The 17,222-nt window shown below is 44.9% G+C and overlaps 2 protein-coding genes across 2 annotated transcripts in view; one reads left to right on the forward strand and one right to left on the reverse strand.

Annotated features, from left to right (window-relative positions):
* TG (thyroglobulin) overlaps positions 1 to 17,222 on the reverse strand; it is a 171,829-nt gene that overhangs the window by 43,535 nt on the left and 111,072 nt on the right. The gene's annotated exons all lie outside the window — the stretch shown is intronic.
* SLA (Src like adaptor) overlaps positions 2,828 to 17,222 on the forward strand; it is a 30,015-nt gene continuing 15,620 nt past the window's right edge. The window contains exons 1-3 of the mRNA XM_081919005.1: positions 2,828 to 3,261; positions 9,617 to 9,710; positions 16,513 to 16,612. Coding sequence (XP_081775131.1) covers positions 9,647 to 9,710; positions 16,513 to 16,612 — 164 coding nt within the window. The 5' untranslated portion in view covers positions 2,828 to 3,261; positions 9,617 to 9,646. The remainder of the gene's footprint in view (positions 3,262 to 9,616; positions 9,711 to 16,512; positions 16,613 to 17,222) is intronic.

Raw genomic sequence — 17,222 nt, forward strand, 5'->3', positions numbered from 1 at the left:
ATAAAAGGTGTGTGGCCACAGAACATGTGGGATCTACCGCGCTGTTCTCCAGTACCTCACCAATGCCCCCTGTCTCCCAGCCTCTGCCACACTGTGGCCCAAGCCAGAATACCAGATTCTGCATGATTAAAAACATAATCATGAACCGCCATTTGACCAAGCAATATTTAGAACTGCATCATCCCATAAAAACACTAAAAGACACAATTGCTTTGCAAGCGCCACCTGGCAAATTATAATCAGTCCAACACCACCGGATGCCTGGAAGTAGAGGAAGGTCTTAACTTGGTGCTGAGAAGATAGTAATAATGGTGGTGACAGGGAGCTTCCTTAGGCTAGTCACCGACTCTTGACTTCTTCTACCTCACAAGGTTGTTGTGAAGGAAGCGTTACCAGGAGTGTGTCAGAAGCCACTGGGCTAGAACAGAGAACCTCTGGATCTTCACGCAGATTTTGCTATCCAAATGATCATTATACAAAAATTCACTTATCCAAACACAAGGATTACGCACCACAGATTCAGATATCCAAACAGCTGGACCTGCGTGTAGTATTGTAAACAGATAAGCAGCCTTAAACAAGCCTCACTTTCTGTGTCTTGATGTCCCATGGCAGCTGTTTCACCAGAAATCATGGTGGGAAGGAAGGGAAGAGATCAGACAAATAAGAGAGCATTTTTGCAAAGTTTCAGACAGTTTTCCAGGGGGTTTTTGTGGTCATTTGGGGGTTAACATACTGTGCTCAGAAACACATTAGAAACTTCCCCATAGGAATCAATGCGAAAGGTTGACTCATTATGTGAATGCTTGCCTAACATATAATTTCCTGAAAACTCATTGTGTTTATATCGAAAGGTCCCTGGGGTATCATACTACTGAATTCCAGCTTGCCTCCATTTGTGCCAGTAACCAATTGGTGTCCTCTGATTTTTGTAAGATCCAATAAAAAACGTTTCCAGGTCAGTCTTACTCTTTCCCTGAGCAATAATCTGCACTGACTGGTGTCTGTCTAGCTGCTAGACACAACTCTTATGTGAACAAGTCAGCAACGGGGGTCCCATAGCCCTTCAGATGTTGGGGCCCACAACCCCTACTGCCCCTGATTCTTGGCCATGCTGGCTGGGGCTTGTAGACTCAATCAACATCTGGAGAGCCAGGGGGTTCTACATCCCAGTTCATCACTGTCAGGGAACTGACATCGGAGCCAGAAGTGGAGGCAGGGCTCCCAAGCGATGCCGGAGAAGGGCCAAGCAGGGAGAGAGGGGACTCAGCAGCTGGGGAAGGAAATCAGCGTAACACCAGGGATAAAGGGGGGTGGATGGGGGAATCGGAGAGGGGGCTCCAGGATTCTTCGCTGGAGACCAGCGGGGAGAGCACAGGTCCTCCACTACCCACACCCACCCTGCGCAGAAGACTTCCACGCAGGGAAAGTAGGCGGAGACTTGGCGTCAAAGAACTTCTTTGCTGGAAGAAATTCAAGAAACGCCCACTGACGGATTCTGCTAGCGACTGAACAGCCACGAAGTGAAGGGCTGTCCAGCCAGGAAAGGTTTAACCAGGCTACCTAGCCAGGAGTGGCGGCAACTTACGCACGAGCAACCCCATATAACCATTAGAATCACATATCCAGTTCCCGGTGCCACAATTTAAGAAGAATATGGACAAGCTGGAACATCTGCAGAGGAGGGTGACCAAGATGGTCAAGGGTCTGGAAACCAAGCCTGACTTGAAACGGTTGAGGGAGTTTAGCCTGGAAAAGATGAGATTGAGAGGAGATATCCATTTTCAAATATCTTAAGAGTTGTCATATGGAAGATGGAGCAAGCTTGTTTTCTCCTCCTCTGGAGGGTAGGACCTGAACCAATGGATTCAAGTTGCAAGGAAAGAGGTTCTGACTAAACACCAGGAAGGACTTTATGATGGTAAGATGGTGGAAGGGACTCTTCCAAAGAGTTGTTGACTCTCCTTCCTTGGAGGTTTTAAAGCAGAAGCTGGATGACCACTTGTCATAAATTGTATCATATCGTAAAACCTTTATTGGCATCACATACATCTTCCAAAACAAATCAATACAGAATTACCACTTCCCCAGTGGCACAAAACATTTGCTAAAAGAAAGGAGGCAGAGCAGTCTATCGTCACATCTCTTGGTCTCCAGGGAGATCAGACGTCTGCAGTGTATTTCGACGACAAAAAACCAAATAGAGATATTGAGCCACTAACTTGGTGAGCTCCTGATCATTCCCCAGTAATAGAAAATGTATGATCTCTCACTCTGGTTTCCAATTAGGGAAACAGAGTTGATCTAGAATTTGCTGGCAGAGATCAGCATATAGTTTACAACTGAAAACCATATGTGTAAGGGTTTCCACCAGGTGATCCTCACATGGGCAAGTTCTTTCTCCTTCCACCTTGCCTAAGAACCTTCCACTTGTCATAAATGCTTTAGTTGAGATTCCTGCACTGCAGGGAGTTGTCTCCCAAACTTGGGTCTCCAGCTGTTGTTGGACTACAACTCCCATCATCCCAAGCTAGCAGGACCAGTGGTCAGAGATGATGGGATTTTTAGTCCAACAACAACTGGAGACCCAAGTTTGGGAAATTCCAGACTAGGGGATTCTCAGGGTTCCTTTCCAGCTCTATAATTCTATGATCCCTGACACCGAAGCTTGCTTTTCTGCATGCCCACAATGCCAGTTTTCTGGGCTGAGCACAGCTGAGTGTCATGATGCAACATGCCATTCTGGGCTCTGGGGAGGAAGGAAGGCCTGCAGCAAGCTATAAATACATAAACGGCACAAGCGAGCCACAGCCACTGGAAACCTGTAGTGCACAAAGGTTTCGTATGCACAGGGGGACCCCTTCCTTTGCTTCTTGCACAGCCACAGCCACCGCTTGCACCACCGCAGGCCCCCCCAAAAAAACTTGACATGAAAACAGCTTGTCGAAAAAGGAGAGCAAAAGTGCCCCAGACCAGATCCCAGCCCAGCTAGCAACTAGCAACAGGAACTTATCTCGTGCAATACGCGGAGCCCTTCCTTATTTCTCACAGAGGAAGTATGCGCCTTGTTTAGCAAGAACGGGGCTGCATGATAGGCTGCCGAACTCTCCCAAAGCCTCACTTCGCTCGGCTGTGTGCATCAGAACTGAACCTGCTTTCTCCTCTGGCATTTTCCAAGCGACATGGAAGCCAGGCGCCGCTGGTGAAAGGAAGAGGAGAAGGAAGAGGGCTAGGGCACTATGCTTGGCATCTAAACGCAAGGTAAGCTCTGCTGGAATCCAGGGCCGGGTGAGCCCCTTGCCGCACAGAAACGTTGAGCGTTCTTGCCCAACCCAAGGCAGCTGTGGTGGTTCTGCTTGAGAAAAGGTTGTGGGGGGTTATGAGTTCTTTAGGCTGGTACAAGGGAGAAGCTCCTCAACGAGGCAAAAATAGGATAGCAGGCAACCACATCTCTGTATTCACCGATTCCAGTGAAAGCCGTGGGTGAGGTGGGAGCTAAACCTGCCCCGATGCCTCACACGCTTTTCTGCACAGCCTGCCTCATAGGGAGCTGCTGTATATAGAATAAGACCTTTGGTCCATCTAGCACAGTATAGTCTACACTGATTGGCAGCTGCTCTCTGGCAGGGGGACATCCTGAGCCTCAGATGGAGATGCTGGAGAAAGAAACTGGGACCTTCCGTACAAAAGGCAGAGATGTTCTGGCACCGAGCTACCTCCCTTCCCTCACCCATCACATACAGCAGTGTCCCTCAAACTGGGGTCCCAACATCCTCAATCACTGGTCCTGCTAGCTAGGGATGATGGGGGTTGTAGCCCAAAAACAGCTGGAGACCCCAGTTTGGGGGGACACTGTATTGGGGCTGAGGTGAAAGAAAAGGACAGGTGCATCTGTCAGGGCCTAAATTCCCTACAGGGGGTCCTGTGGCTCCCGCGCTCTCTCTGAGCATCCAAGCAGTGTGAACAAGAAGGAGATGGGGGAGCATTCTCCAATTGCCTTGCCCTGTTGACCTTCTGGGTGACTCTCTGCCCAGACCCTGCTTCTTTTAGATATGGAGGGGGAAAGGCAAAATAAACTACTTCGCACAATGGAATTTACAGGATGTAATAATAATAATAATAATAATAATAATAATAATAATAATAATAATTTATTTATATCCCGCCCTCCCCAGCCAAAGCCGGGCTCAGAGCGGCTAACAACAATAAAAGTAACACAGCATTCTAAAATCAATTCATTTTAAAATCAATTCAAAATCAAATTAATGGCAACCATTGGGCTAGAGTTCTATGAGGATTACCAAAGGAGGGGGTCAGACTGTCCCTTGGCCAAAGGCCTGGTGGAACAGCTCCGTCCTACAGGCCCTGTGGAAAGATGTCAAGTCCCACAGGGCCCTAGTCTCTTGTGACAGAGCGTTCCACCACAGCTGAAAAAGCCTTGGTCTGGTTGAGGCCAGCCTAACCTCCCTGTGGCCCGGGACCTCCAAGATGTTTTTGTTTGAAGGCCGTAAGGTCCTCCGTGGGACATACCAGGAGAGGCGGTCCCGTGGGTACGTGGGTCCTAGGTCGTATAGGGCTTTAAAGGTTAAAGCCAGCATTGGACTCTGGTTTGGCAGGCTTTAAAGGAGCGTAAGGCTATATCCAAGGTGACCAACCCTCGTGCCTGTGCTCTGTCAGAGGCAGTGATGCTTCTGAATATCAGAATACCACTGGAGGGGAAAGGACTGTTGTGCTTTGTGGTCTGTGTGCAGAATTCCTTTGTGCATCTGGTTGGCTGCTGTGAGAACAGAATGCTGGAGGGCTTGGGCCACTGGTGGGATACAGAAGAGCGGTTCTTACCCTCTTTCCCAAATGTATTAGGCAGGGAAGGGGCAGGGAAGGGAAGGGGCTCAAAACGGAATAGGGCAAGCATGCGGGCATCAAACATGGCTGCGTCTAGGATGCCTCATTCGGCCCCACGGATGGAGGCAGAAAACCGTTTTCACTTGCTTGTTTTAAGAAAGTCAGAAGCGGTTTGAGAGGCACATCACTTCCCATGGTATATAATGCACACATTTTTCTTTCGTCGCACCGCTGCCTCTGGCTACGTCGGTTTTGCTGGTTTCCGAAGCCATAAAAAAAGCCTGCAAAACCCATTCAGCAGAGGCAAAAGCAGGGTGAATTTCCACGCCACAAACAGCCTCTTTCAAATTGCCTTTGCAAATTGCAAGACATTGCAAGAAAAACGGGTGCATTAACTTCCTGTTCCAAAGCAGAGTAAGAAGTCCTTCGGTGAACGTGTTAAATGACAATAAAAGCCCTGCATTTCACAGAATACTTTGCATGTCTTGACAAGGTCGCAGTGGAAGATACGAGAGGCAATTTCACTCCAGTATCTTGAAGCTGACCACTCTCTCTGGAGCCCTTTCTCTCTTCTCTAAGCCTACTTTTGACTTGGGAGAAGGAGTCCATTTTCCTGACTACCTCTGAAATGAATTACTTAAAATAAAAAAGACACTATACATTTAAAGCACTCCCCTGCCCAAATCCTAGAGCTGTCATTTGTTAAGGGTGCTGGGAATTCCAGGTCTGTGGTGGGTAAACTACATTTCCTAGGATTCTAGGGAGGCAGGCTGTGTACGCAACTGGTGGGTGGGAATAAGATCGATGCTCATTCGGCAGCAAGTCTGGCTGGAGATCTCCTGTTATTCTTAAGGGTCTGCTCTATGCAATTGGAGAGGCAAGTTTAGAAGCCCCTTTTCATCTCCTGGAGGGTCACTGTGAAGAACTTTCCACCTTGACCTCAGGGTTGCATACTGCCTTGGTAGTTCCTAGCAGCCTTATATCTAACCTGGTGTCCTCCATCTGTTGTTGCACAAACCCCCATCACCCCTGATTAGGGGTGGAGCTGTCAATTTCTGTTCTCTCCATTTCTCATTTTCCCCAATCTGAAAATCCAGCTTCCCATATATCTGCAGCAATTTGTGAATTTTCTGTTCCTTTGAAAACTCTCGTGAAAATTCGCCAGCATTGTAGTGCAGATTTCTCCCAATAAACCCATTCCTGTCTGCCGTTTTGACTAATGGACACATTCTAGCGGGCAGGTTTTCCTGATACAATGCATCTTTGTTATGCTATTTTCACTACAATATAATATGACTTAATAGATACAGGTAGAAGGATCATCTCTTGGCATCTTCAGGTGTCACTGAGAGAGAACCCCTTTCTGAAACCTTTTCTGAAAACGTAGACATTGCACTGAGCTAAATCTACCAACTGCCTGATTCGGTAAAGACCAGTTGCATCCTTTCCCCCTCATTTTGTTGCTGCCTTTTGCTAGTATTTAAACAGCACAATCCTAGGCAAGTTAACCCAGAGGTAACTCCCAATGGATTCAATGGGCTTACTCTCAAGTAAGTCTAGTTAGGCTTTCAGCTTTTTTCTTTCAATTAAGAAAAGAATTTCAGTTGACCTGGAGGGCAGGATAATAACATTTATAAATGACGAAACAATCAATACCGCATCAGATAAAATCCCACAGAACAAGGCAGTCCATACATACCTTTTCCCAAAAAGTATGATGAAGATTTAGTATGGAACAAAACAGTAGTTTGGGCTTTCAAGGTAACTATGTGAGACCCCGACAGAGTAAGTAAAAGTCCCTATAGGCTGATGAAAAACCAGAGCTGGAATTTGGAACCGATGAATACGCCAATTCGTATTTATTTTATTTGACAAAAATTACCAGCTGATTGGTTTTAAAACTAAGCGGTTTACAAGAAATATTAAAATTATCAGTTAAAAAGCCAGTCAGATACAATTAATAAGGTTTTAAAATAGTTAATATTAAAAGTATATCTAAAAGAGAGAGGGATTAAAGCACATCAACATTTATGTGTCCGGATAGGTTCGCCTAAGCAAAAATATTATAGGTAGGTGTCAAAAAGCATACACAATAGCACCTGACAGGTGTCAGTAGGCAGGAACTTCCAAAGTGTAGCTGCTGCCACACTAAAATATCAAGTTTGTTACAACTGTAGAAAGAGTATTATGTGGCACATTTATCAGATCGAAGCAGCTGAATGGGGTCATATGATACAAGGCGATCCTGCAATTTTAGTGCCTATCAATTTCTCATTTTTCAAATCTTCTTTCACCACATTTCAGCATGAGTTTGCAATATTTTTAAGTTCTCATAAAAAAAAAGTTTGCCGGCATTTTAGTGTGCGTTTTCCCTAAAAGGACCGTTTTCGTTTGCAGTTTCCCCTAATACATTTTTACTTTTGTATGCTATCTTCACTGACATATGGATTTACATGCAAAATTATTAATGAAGAAACCACATGCTGGTTGTAGCCCAGCAGAAACATGTGACCAAAAATTAAAAGAGTTATTACATCAAAATAAAAATTTGGCCCATATTAGGAATAAAATATACAGGGAAAACAGAATCTTAGATCTCAAAGGAAGCAACATGGTATTGTCTCACTGCAAATACAGCTATGTTAAACATTACATACCTGTCTGAACTGGACAACAGATATTTACCCTTTTCCATATTACCGTGAGGAACAACCACCACTAAAGAGTTCTCTAATTATTTTTGTCTGTTTCATACAATTTACAGTATAACATGTAGTGTTTGGTGTCTTCTACAAAGGGCTACTCTCTGGGGATTTTCTTGAATCTCCCAGAAAATTAGACTTCATAGTCCAAAAAAAATCCAGGGCTGTAACTGTTTTGCAGAGAAAAAGTCCTCAGATAAGTATTTCTCTTCCCTACAGTGCGATTTTAAGCAGGCAAAGTACTGGAAAATCTGGATAAAATCACGGTGTCCGTATATTATTCTGCAGACGGTTCTTAAGAGCCGTGCTTTAATACTGAATTGTAAGCTGCATTTACGCAGCAAAATGCGTCTCTCAGTCAAGTCCATATTTCCTCAGTAACAATTTACTGATAGCTATCGGGTGTTTGGGGAGAATGAACGAGGCTGCCCTTCTGTACACAATTCTGCCAGTTCATTTACCAAATGTCTCAGTTTTTTTTAAAAAAATAAAAGACGACAGCCTCCAACATAAAATAAATTTGAAATTACTCCAGTCACATGTGCTCTTGGTGGGAGACCCAATAAAGAGCAAATAAATCTGTTCTGTATTATCTCCAACTGTTTTGGTTTCAAAACGCCCCAGATTTCCACACTGAGGAATAACCTTAGCTACAAAAAGACCTCTTAGAAGATCCCCACCATTCAATCTGGTATATTATAACACTGACTCCATGGACTTTTCAGCCTTTTAGTTTATTAGTCTGCCAGTGACTATTTCATAGGCCATTTGGGGGTGGGGGGGGACAATTCCCATGCAGACTCTCTCCTGATTTACACATTTTTGTACACATTTTCGGTCAGAGAATCACAAAATTCGTAGAAGTGTGGGCTTTGAAGGCTAGCTGTGTTTCAGTCTGCATATTGCTTTGAGGAGTGCAAATTAGGCGAGTCTGTGTTAAAATCGGAACCAAGCCTCCGTCTCTTGCTGAAATTGTTATGAAACTAAGCTGTGCCTTATATAAACCAGCGCTGTCTGTTTTAATTCTTGAGGGTATGTGGATACATTTCAGGGAATGGTTTCCATCCCTCTGTGGTTCAACAGAGAGCAAACTGAGGCAGAGTGGGAGCGGGGGAAACCCTGGAGAAAAGAGACTGATTTGGGGAGACAGAGTGTGTACAGTATTTTGTATGCCTGAGTTTGCGTAGACTAAGTATATTGACGTCTTATTGTCCCTGGTGCCCCCAAACACACACACACACACAATTTTCATGTTACAGGTAGGTAGCCGTGTTGGTCTGCCATAGTCAAAACAAAAAAAAATTCCTTCCAGTAGCACCTTAAAGACCAACTAAGTCAGTTCTTGGTATGAGCTTTCGTGTGCATGCACACTTCTTCAGATACTTTTCATGCTTTGACTGCAACTTCCTATTATGCAAATACAACATCAGTGGAAAATACTGTTTTATACATCAGTTCTTAGCAATGTTTCTGGTTGCGGTTTTCGGCCACTGTTGTGACAACTTCAGGGAAGTTGTGAGAACTTAAGCAAATGCATGTGTTTCTCAGACACATGCAGAACGTCAAATAATTAAGAAGAAGGATCAATGCAAAGTATATGCCTGCGTTCTTCTTCTTCTAGGTAAAGGTAAAGGTAAAGGTACCCCTGCCCGTATGGGCCAGTCTTGACAGACTCTGGGGTTGTGCGCCCATCTCACTTAAGAGGCCAGGGGCCAGCGCTGTCCAGAGACACTTCCGGGTCACGTGGCCAGCGTGACATCGCTGCTCTGGCGAGCCAGAGCCGCACACGGAAACGCCGTTTACCTTCCCGCTGGTAAGCGGTCCCTATTTATCTACTTGCACCCGGAGGTGCTTTCGAACTGCTAGGTTGGCAGGCGCTGGGACCGAGCAGCGGGAGCGCACCCCGCCGCAGGGATTCGAACCGCCGACCTTTCGATCGGCAAGTCCTAGGTGCTGAGGCTTTAACCCACAGCGCCACCTGTGTCCCTCTTCTTCTTCTAACAAGCTACTAAATGTTAGTAAGCAAAGCAGGTGCTAACCTGAAGCTTTTGCATCTGTCTTTGCTACTTTAGCTCTGAAGCTCGCACTTTGAAGGAAGAACAATGGGGAACACTATAAGAACAACAAAAACCACGCCTGAGATAAATATCACACCCTGGCAATCTGGTAAGTGTGCTTAAATTGAATTGAATTACAATTTCGGAGGAGGAGGTGTGGGAAGAGAAAGGGAGACCAAAAATTGTTGACGAACAGCCTACAAGACATGACATGAGAAGAAAAAAATGTCTTTCAGAGACAGCATCAGCATATACAGTGGTACCTCGGGTTACAGACACTTCAGGTTACACACACTTCAGGTTACAGACTCCGCTAACCCCGAAATAGTGCTTCAGGTTAAGAACTTTGCTTCAGGATGAGAACAGAAATTGTGCTCTGGCGGCACGGCAGCAGCAGGAGGCTCCATTAGCTAAAGTGGTGCTTCAGGTTAAGAACAGTTTCAGGTTAAGTACGGACCTCTGGAACGAATTAAGTACTTAACCCGAGGTATCACTGTAGTGGCCACAGGCAATTGTCAGCATCCCAAACCTCCAACAAGTCCCCCTACTGACTCTGACCTGGGACCCCCCTCAAGCAGGACTCAAATAATTTGGGCAACTGAGTTGGGGAGCTGCCATTTTAACTTCCCACAAGGCCCCCACAGTTGTGGGGTCGCGTTCTAATTTCCCTCCATATCACAGAGCTGCACTATGACATGATGGGGAATTAAAATTACAGTTCCATCAGAGTTTGGTCAAAACAGGGGTGGTCTTGTGGGTTTCACTAAGGGCTCACTTACCTACACCCACCCCCCAATAAACTTTGCCCTGATCCTAAATCTTAGCTCTTGGGTGCTTCACACTTTTGATGCATCACTTGCAAGCTATAGTTTGCATCTCGCAAACCTTGGGGTCCCGAATTTCAGCGGCACCCTGTGCAACGCCAAAATTCACACCCCACCCCTCTCACCTTCCATTCTATTTCATCGTTTCGGGGTCCCCTGAGGTCCTGCACCCAGCACGGACAAAACTGGTTGCATTCCCCTAAGCTGCCTCTGTATCTCATACCAAAGTCAAGGAGTGGATTTCAAACTGCTAAGTGTGAAAAAGGTTTTATAAGACTTTTTTTTAAAAGCACACCTTTAGGCAAAAGAACAAAGATCTTCTTTACCTTTCAATTGTAAGGTCAAGCCCGGCCTGTGGCTTGGCTGTTCCCAAAGTTTTAAGAAATGCCAAAAAGAAAAGAAAAAAACCTTTAGAGCAGGGGTAGGCAAACTAAGGCCCGGGGACCAGATCCGGCCCAATCACCTTCTAAATCCGGCCCACGGATGGTCTGGGAATCAGCATGTTTTTACATGAGTAGAATGTGTCCTTTTATTTAAAATGCATCTCTGGGTTATTTGTGGGGCATAGGAATTCATTCATTCCCCCCCCAAAAAAAAATATAGTCCGGTCCCCCACAAGGTCTGAAGGACAGTGAACTGGCCCCCTGCTGAAAAAGTTTGCTGACCCCCGCTTTAGAGAAACACACACCTGTGCAAAGGATAAGAAATAAGCAATAATGAGGACTACGTTCCACATAATGCTAAATACTGGGATGAGGGAGAAGAGAACTTGGGTGGGGAGTGGAATGGAATATCCTGGAGGCGGGCTTGGCTGCTTGACTAGAAATCTGAACAGGATCACTCCACATAGCAATGTTTTCTCGCAGATCCCACTTGCTTTCCATTAGTTTTCAGAGTTTTAGCATCCTTTTTGGAGTCTCTCAGGAAAGGGCTAGAGTCAAGGTTTGGGTGTGTGGAGAGGGGCTGTAATAATAATAATAATTGATTGTTTATACCCCGTCATTTGACTGGGCTTCCCCAACCACTCTGGGCGGCTTCCAACAAAATATTAAAATACAGTAATGCATCAAACATTAAAAGCTTCCCTAAACAGGGCTGCCTTCAGATGTCTTCTAAAAGTCAGGTAGTTGTTCTTCTCTTTGACATCTGGTGGGAGGGCGTTCCACAGGGCAGGAGCCACCACTGAGAAGGCCCTCTGCCTGGTTCCCTGTAACCTCGCTTCTGGCAGTGAGGGAACCGCCGGAAGGCCCTCGGCACTGGACCTCAGTGTCCAGGCAGAACAATGGGGGTGGAGACGCTCCTTCAGATATTCTGGACTGAGGCTCACCATGCGCTAAACAAGGCCAGCAACTATGCAAGAATATCCTGCTCACAAGTGCCACCGGCTACAAAATCTGGTGCAATGGGTGGTTACAAAACCCTGACAGGCTCTTGGGTCATCTTAACTTGAGATGTCAGGGAGGGCAAGTTCCCAGTGTTCGCTTATTTGTCCCATGTCTGGTATGGAAATCGCTCCAGCAAATACAATTGGATCCACTGTCGTTGTTGCTCTTAGTCCAGAAACAATAGGCAATTCATCGCTTCCTCGCTCCCATTTGCACTATGCTTTCTTTGCACTGAAATGAACGGGGTGGAATAGCATAATGGCAGCTTAATTTATGTGGTTATGTAAATTATATAAGTTACATGATGTCATTACAGCAGACAGTGAGATGAGCAATGTAGTTTTTAGAGGGAGGTGAACTGCAGGAGAATGGAAACATTGCCGCATGTGGCTAATACAGGGTGGAATGGAAAATGATGCCTTCTTACATTCTGAACTGTGCTGTTGAGCTACTGAAATTGCCCAATATATTCACCATCATCCTGTTCTTTAGCCCGCCCCCCCAAAAAAGAGTCTTCCAGAGCAGTTTACAGATCACTGCAAACAGGACAGTTTTTGTCCCCAGGTTAACAGCCTAGAGACACACAGCACAAAAGGAAAATGTATTGGGAGGGAGAAGAAAACAAGCAAAAATGGTACGGCACCAAGGATGGGCTACAAACCCCTTCCTGAATGCAAAGCGCTATGTTGTGGTCTCTCCTTACAACCTCACTTCCCGATAAATTTACGCATGAGCAAACAGGACATGTAAATGTTATCTTGTGCCTTGATGACGAAGGTGTCCTTGTTTTCTCTGTCGATAGCAGCTGTGCTGCTGGCAGAGGAGCTAGCCAAGTCAAGAGGTACCCAGCCCAACTGCTAACTGAACAGGAAGGCGACCTTGATTTTTCTGACTTCCTGTGGTTTTGCATTTCCGCCCTGTGCTATTTTTAAGCCTCAAACTATTTTTAGACTATTGGCAAGATAAAGATGTACTGCTTGTTTGACATAAGAAAATCAACGTGGCATCATCTGATTAGATTGTAGCGGCCCAGGATAAATATTCAGCCAGAGACAGGAGATAGCAGCTATCGTGGCAATAGCAGGCCTAGTCTTAGTAGTGAACAGGGCTGAATATGTACCTGAAATGCCTTGCCAGCTAGGCTTTGAGAGATGGCATTCAGGTGCCACATAAGTGATGGCAACTAAAGAGGGTTTGACAGGATTTTATGCAGCTCTTAGGTAGAGGTACTGTGGGCCTCCAATGGTTCTCAAAATAAATTTCTCTGTGCCACACTTTCAGAATAAAAATTTGCTTTCGCCACACTGAATTTTTCATTGATTAAAAAAAAGGAAAACAAAAAGAAAGAACTCCTAGCAGTGTTTGATTTATAACACAGAAGACAACGATTTATGGCCAAAGATGGTAGGAAGAAACAATTCCGTCAAAGGAAGGTTGGCAATTAAAATTAATGGAATATGCAGAAATGGTGAAACTCACCGGAAGAACAAGAAATCAGGGAGGAAGTCTTTTTAAAATAGAATGGGGAAAATTCATTGACTCTTTGAAGACGCATTGTATACAAATTAAAACATTTGAGGGACTGATACGAACACGTGCAGTAAGAGAGAATTAAGGGGAAGACAAGGGGAAATTTGTAAATATGTATGAATTGGATATGCAGTAATAAAAAGATATGAAAAAAATAACCGCAGAAAGGAGGGGAGGGAAGTCGAGGGGAAGGTAAATTAGATTTGTAAAGATTCGGTTTTTCTTGTCAAAATATTTGCAAAAGCTGAAAATGAAATGTAAAATTATATATATATATATATATATATATATATATATATATATATATATATATATATATATATGCAGGTTTTGGTGTCCTCGGGTGTCTTCCCGTGTAAAAGTTGGGGTGTCTAGGCGACGTTTCGACGAGGTCTCACTCGTCATCTTCAGGCTGGTGCTTTCGGCTTCTTGTTACTGGAACAGAGCAAGATCTCAGTGTTTGAGTTCCTATAAATACTGTTGAGGGGGTGTGGTGTATAGCCTCCAATGTTCTGGGCAGAGAGGAAGTTCCCAGGCTAGTGTGCCTTTTCTTCTTTTGTTCCTTAATTACTTGAGGGATATCTTGAGTGATTTCTTGAGTGATATCCTGAGTACCACTTAGGTGGGTCATTAGGTGTGGATTAGTTGCTAAAGTCTTTGTGTCTTGACCTCTTGAACTTTGTGAAGAGTTTTTCTGAGAAGAAGGCTGTACTGCACTTAGTTGTGCTCTGGCTTGGCTTCGTGTATAGGGGCGAGCTGTGGTTTTGTGGCCTGTGTCAGCCAGATCTGTGTAGGGATTGCAGGGGGGTGCAGCATCCGGAGGTGCCACCATGGTTTGGCTACTGGATGGTGTCTGTAATTTATCTGTGGAGAGGGTCTGGGTTTGGGTCTGGTGTGGTTGATTGCTCTTTAACATGGAACATCACCACAAGAGAATAATCATGGAAGCCATCGAGATAGAGAAACACCCTCACAACATGAACAAGCGTGACGACACATCCCGCTTGCCAGACATCTGGAAATTAGCCCTCCCCACAAAAACTGACACCAGATCCAGAGGCACACAGAACGCTATCACCAATCAACCACACCAGACCCAAACCCAGACCCTCTCCACAGATAAATTACAGACACCATCCAGTAGCCAAACCATGGTGGCACCTCCGGATGCTGCACCCCCCTGCAATCCCTACACAGATCTGGCTGACACAGGCCACAAAACCACAGCTCGCCCCTATACACGAAGCCAAGCCAGAGCACAACTAAGTGCAGTACAGCCTTCTTCTCAGAAAAACTCTTCACAAAGTTCAAGAGGTCAAGACACAAAGACTTTAGCAACTAATCCACACCTAATGACCCACCTAAGTGGTACTCAGGATATCACTCAAGAAATCACTCAAGATATCCCTCAAGTAATTAAGGAACAAAAGAAGAAAAGGCACACTAGCCTGGGAACTTCCTCTCTGCCCAGAACATTGGAGGCTATACACCACACCCCCTCAACAGTATTTATAGGAACTCAAACACTGAGATCTTGCTCTGTTCCAGTAACAAGAAGCCGAAAGCACCAGCCTGAAGATGACGAGTGAGACCTCGTCGAAACGTCGCCTAGACACCCCAACTTTTACACGGGAAGACACCCGAGGACACCAAAACCTGCATTCCTGTACCCGTGAAAATCTACGAAAGCAAATATATATATATATATATATATATATATATATATATATATATATATATATATATGATTTTATATTTTTAATAATTTATATATATAAACACATAGAACACAACTACTTCATAATATCACCATGAGACATCCAGAAAGCAGCTACATATTCCACAAAAATAATAATAATTACAGAATATTTTACTAGACTGTACTACACTGAAATGTTTACATTTTTCTTTGATTGTCCTTGAGTTTTCCCATCCTCTCCTGCCAGACCCTTTGAGAACCAGTTGGGAAGAGAGGGTTAGTGGGCAGTCTGAATAGCATTTAAGGGGTGCAGTTCATTCATTATGTTAGACTAAGATCACATCGCCAATGGGAAAGCACATGGCTTTCTCCAGAGAATCCTGGAAACTGCATTTCTTTTAAAGGGTGCTGGGAACTGGAGCTCTGTGAGGAGCAAACCACAGTTCTCGGGTTCCTTTGAGGGGACTCCATGTCCGTGAGGCAACACGGCCGTGGGAGTTCTGTTTTTTAAGTGCTAGGGCTCAACCTAGGAACATGTGAGGTAAGCATAAATGCAAGGGAACCTTGGGCATGTGCAGAGTGCATTGATCTCCCCACTGAGTCACCACAGGGACTGAGTCCCCCCCGACAACAGATATTAAACGAAGAGCTTCCCTTTCAAAAGATGACATTTCCAGAGAGGTGTCAACATCTCTCACCAGACTTAGGTACTGGATTTGAATCTATCAGAAATGAAGTACAGTGGTACCTCAGTTTAAGAACAATCCTGTTTATGAACGATTCGGTTTACAAACTCCACAAAACCGGAAGTAGCGTCCCGGTTTGCGAACTTTACCTCGGTCTAAGAACGGAAGCCGAACAGTGGAAGGGCACCGGCGGCAGGAGGCCTCATTAGGGAAAGCACACACCTCGGATTAAGAATGGTTTCGGTTTAAGAACGGACTTCCAGAATGGATTAAGTTCATAAACTAAGGTACCACTGTACTAGGATTCACTTTGGCCCACATCTTCAGAAACATATTATTGTGGGATAATAATAAGAATTTATTATTTATACCCTGCCCATCTGGCAGGGTTTCCCCAGCCACTCTGGGTGGCTCCCAACAGAGTATTAATAATAATGATAATAAAGCGATAAAACATCAAACATTAAAAATTTCCAAAACAAGCCTGCCTTCAGATGTCTTCTACAAGTCAGATAGTTGTTTATTCCCTTCACGTTGGGTGGGAGGGCGTTCCACAGGGCGGGCCACCACCGAGAAGCCCCTCTGCCTAGTTCCCTGCAACCTCACTTCTCGCAAGGAGGGAACCGCCAGAAGGCCCTCGGAGCTGGACCTCAGTGTCTGGGCTGAACTATGGGGGTGGAGATGCTCCTTCAGGTATACTGGGTCAAGGCCTTGGATGCACCAAGGTTATGACTGGATTCTGGTGAACATATTGACTTCATATTTTGCATCTTTCACTCTTCTTCAGGTCATAGAAGTGACTTCCTTGCTGTCCTTGACAACTACCCTGATCCGGATATAAGCCAACCTATATTTCACGTCGGAGAAAAATTGCGTGTGATATCAGAGTGAGTACCTTCCTATTTTATTTTATTTTCAAAAAAAGAAGCTTGCATTAAATTGAAGGACAGCTGAGAAATTTACATTATTCAATGCTGTGCTGCCGAGAAGTGCAGTTTTGGTTAGGTGTCCCCATTCCCTTCGTGCCACAAAAATTGGCAGCGGCAGCAAAATTGGTTTGCACATCAACGGTCAGGGGACATGTGAGGGTCTGAAGAGGAGACCCAACGGGCTCCCGTGAGCTACTGGAAATAAAACATACAACTCTCAAGGTTCTAGTCCATTTGAGCTGGGGGAGAAAATGGTTTCCGAACCCTATCAACGGCAACTGATTTAAGTAGTTTCCAACAAATTCCCCCTCCTCTCTATCTCCGCATGTGAAACTGAGGGGGTGAAGTCACTTTTCCTATGTGTAAGAAACAACCGAAAGTCTCTGTTTTGTAAATAACTGGGCAAAAAGGAAAGCTCTGCTGTTAAGGGGTTAGGGCTCTGAGGTGTTTTGCATGGCTCAGGTGATTCAGAGGGTGTTGCTCATAACGGGCGTTTGCTTGTCTACAAAGAAATAAAAAACTGGGTAGATTTTGCTCAAATTTACCTGTTGTGTACCAATCACGCATT

This window comes from Podarcis melisellensis (assembly GCF_964234715.1).
Source record: "Podarcis melisellensis genome assembly, chromosome: 7".
NCBI classification, from domain to species: Eukaryota; Metazoa; Chordata; class Lepidosauria; order Squamata; family Lacertidae; genus Podarcis; species Podarcis melisellensis.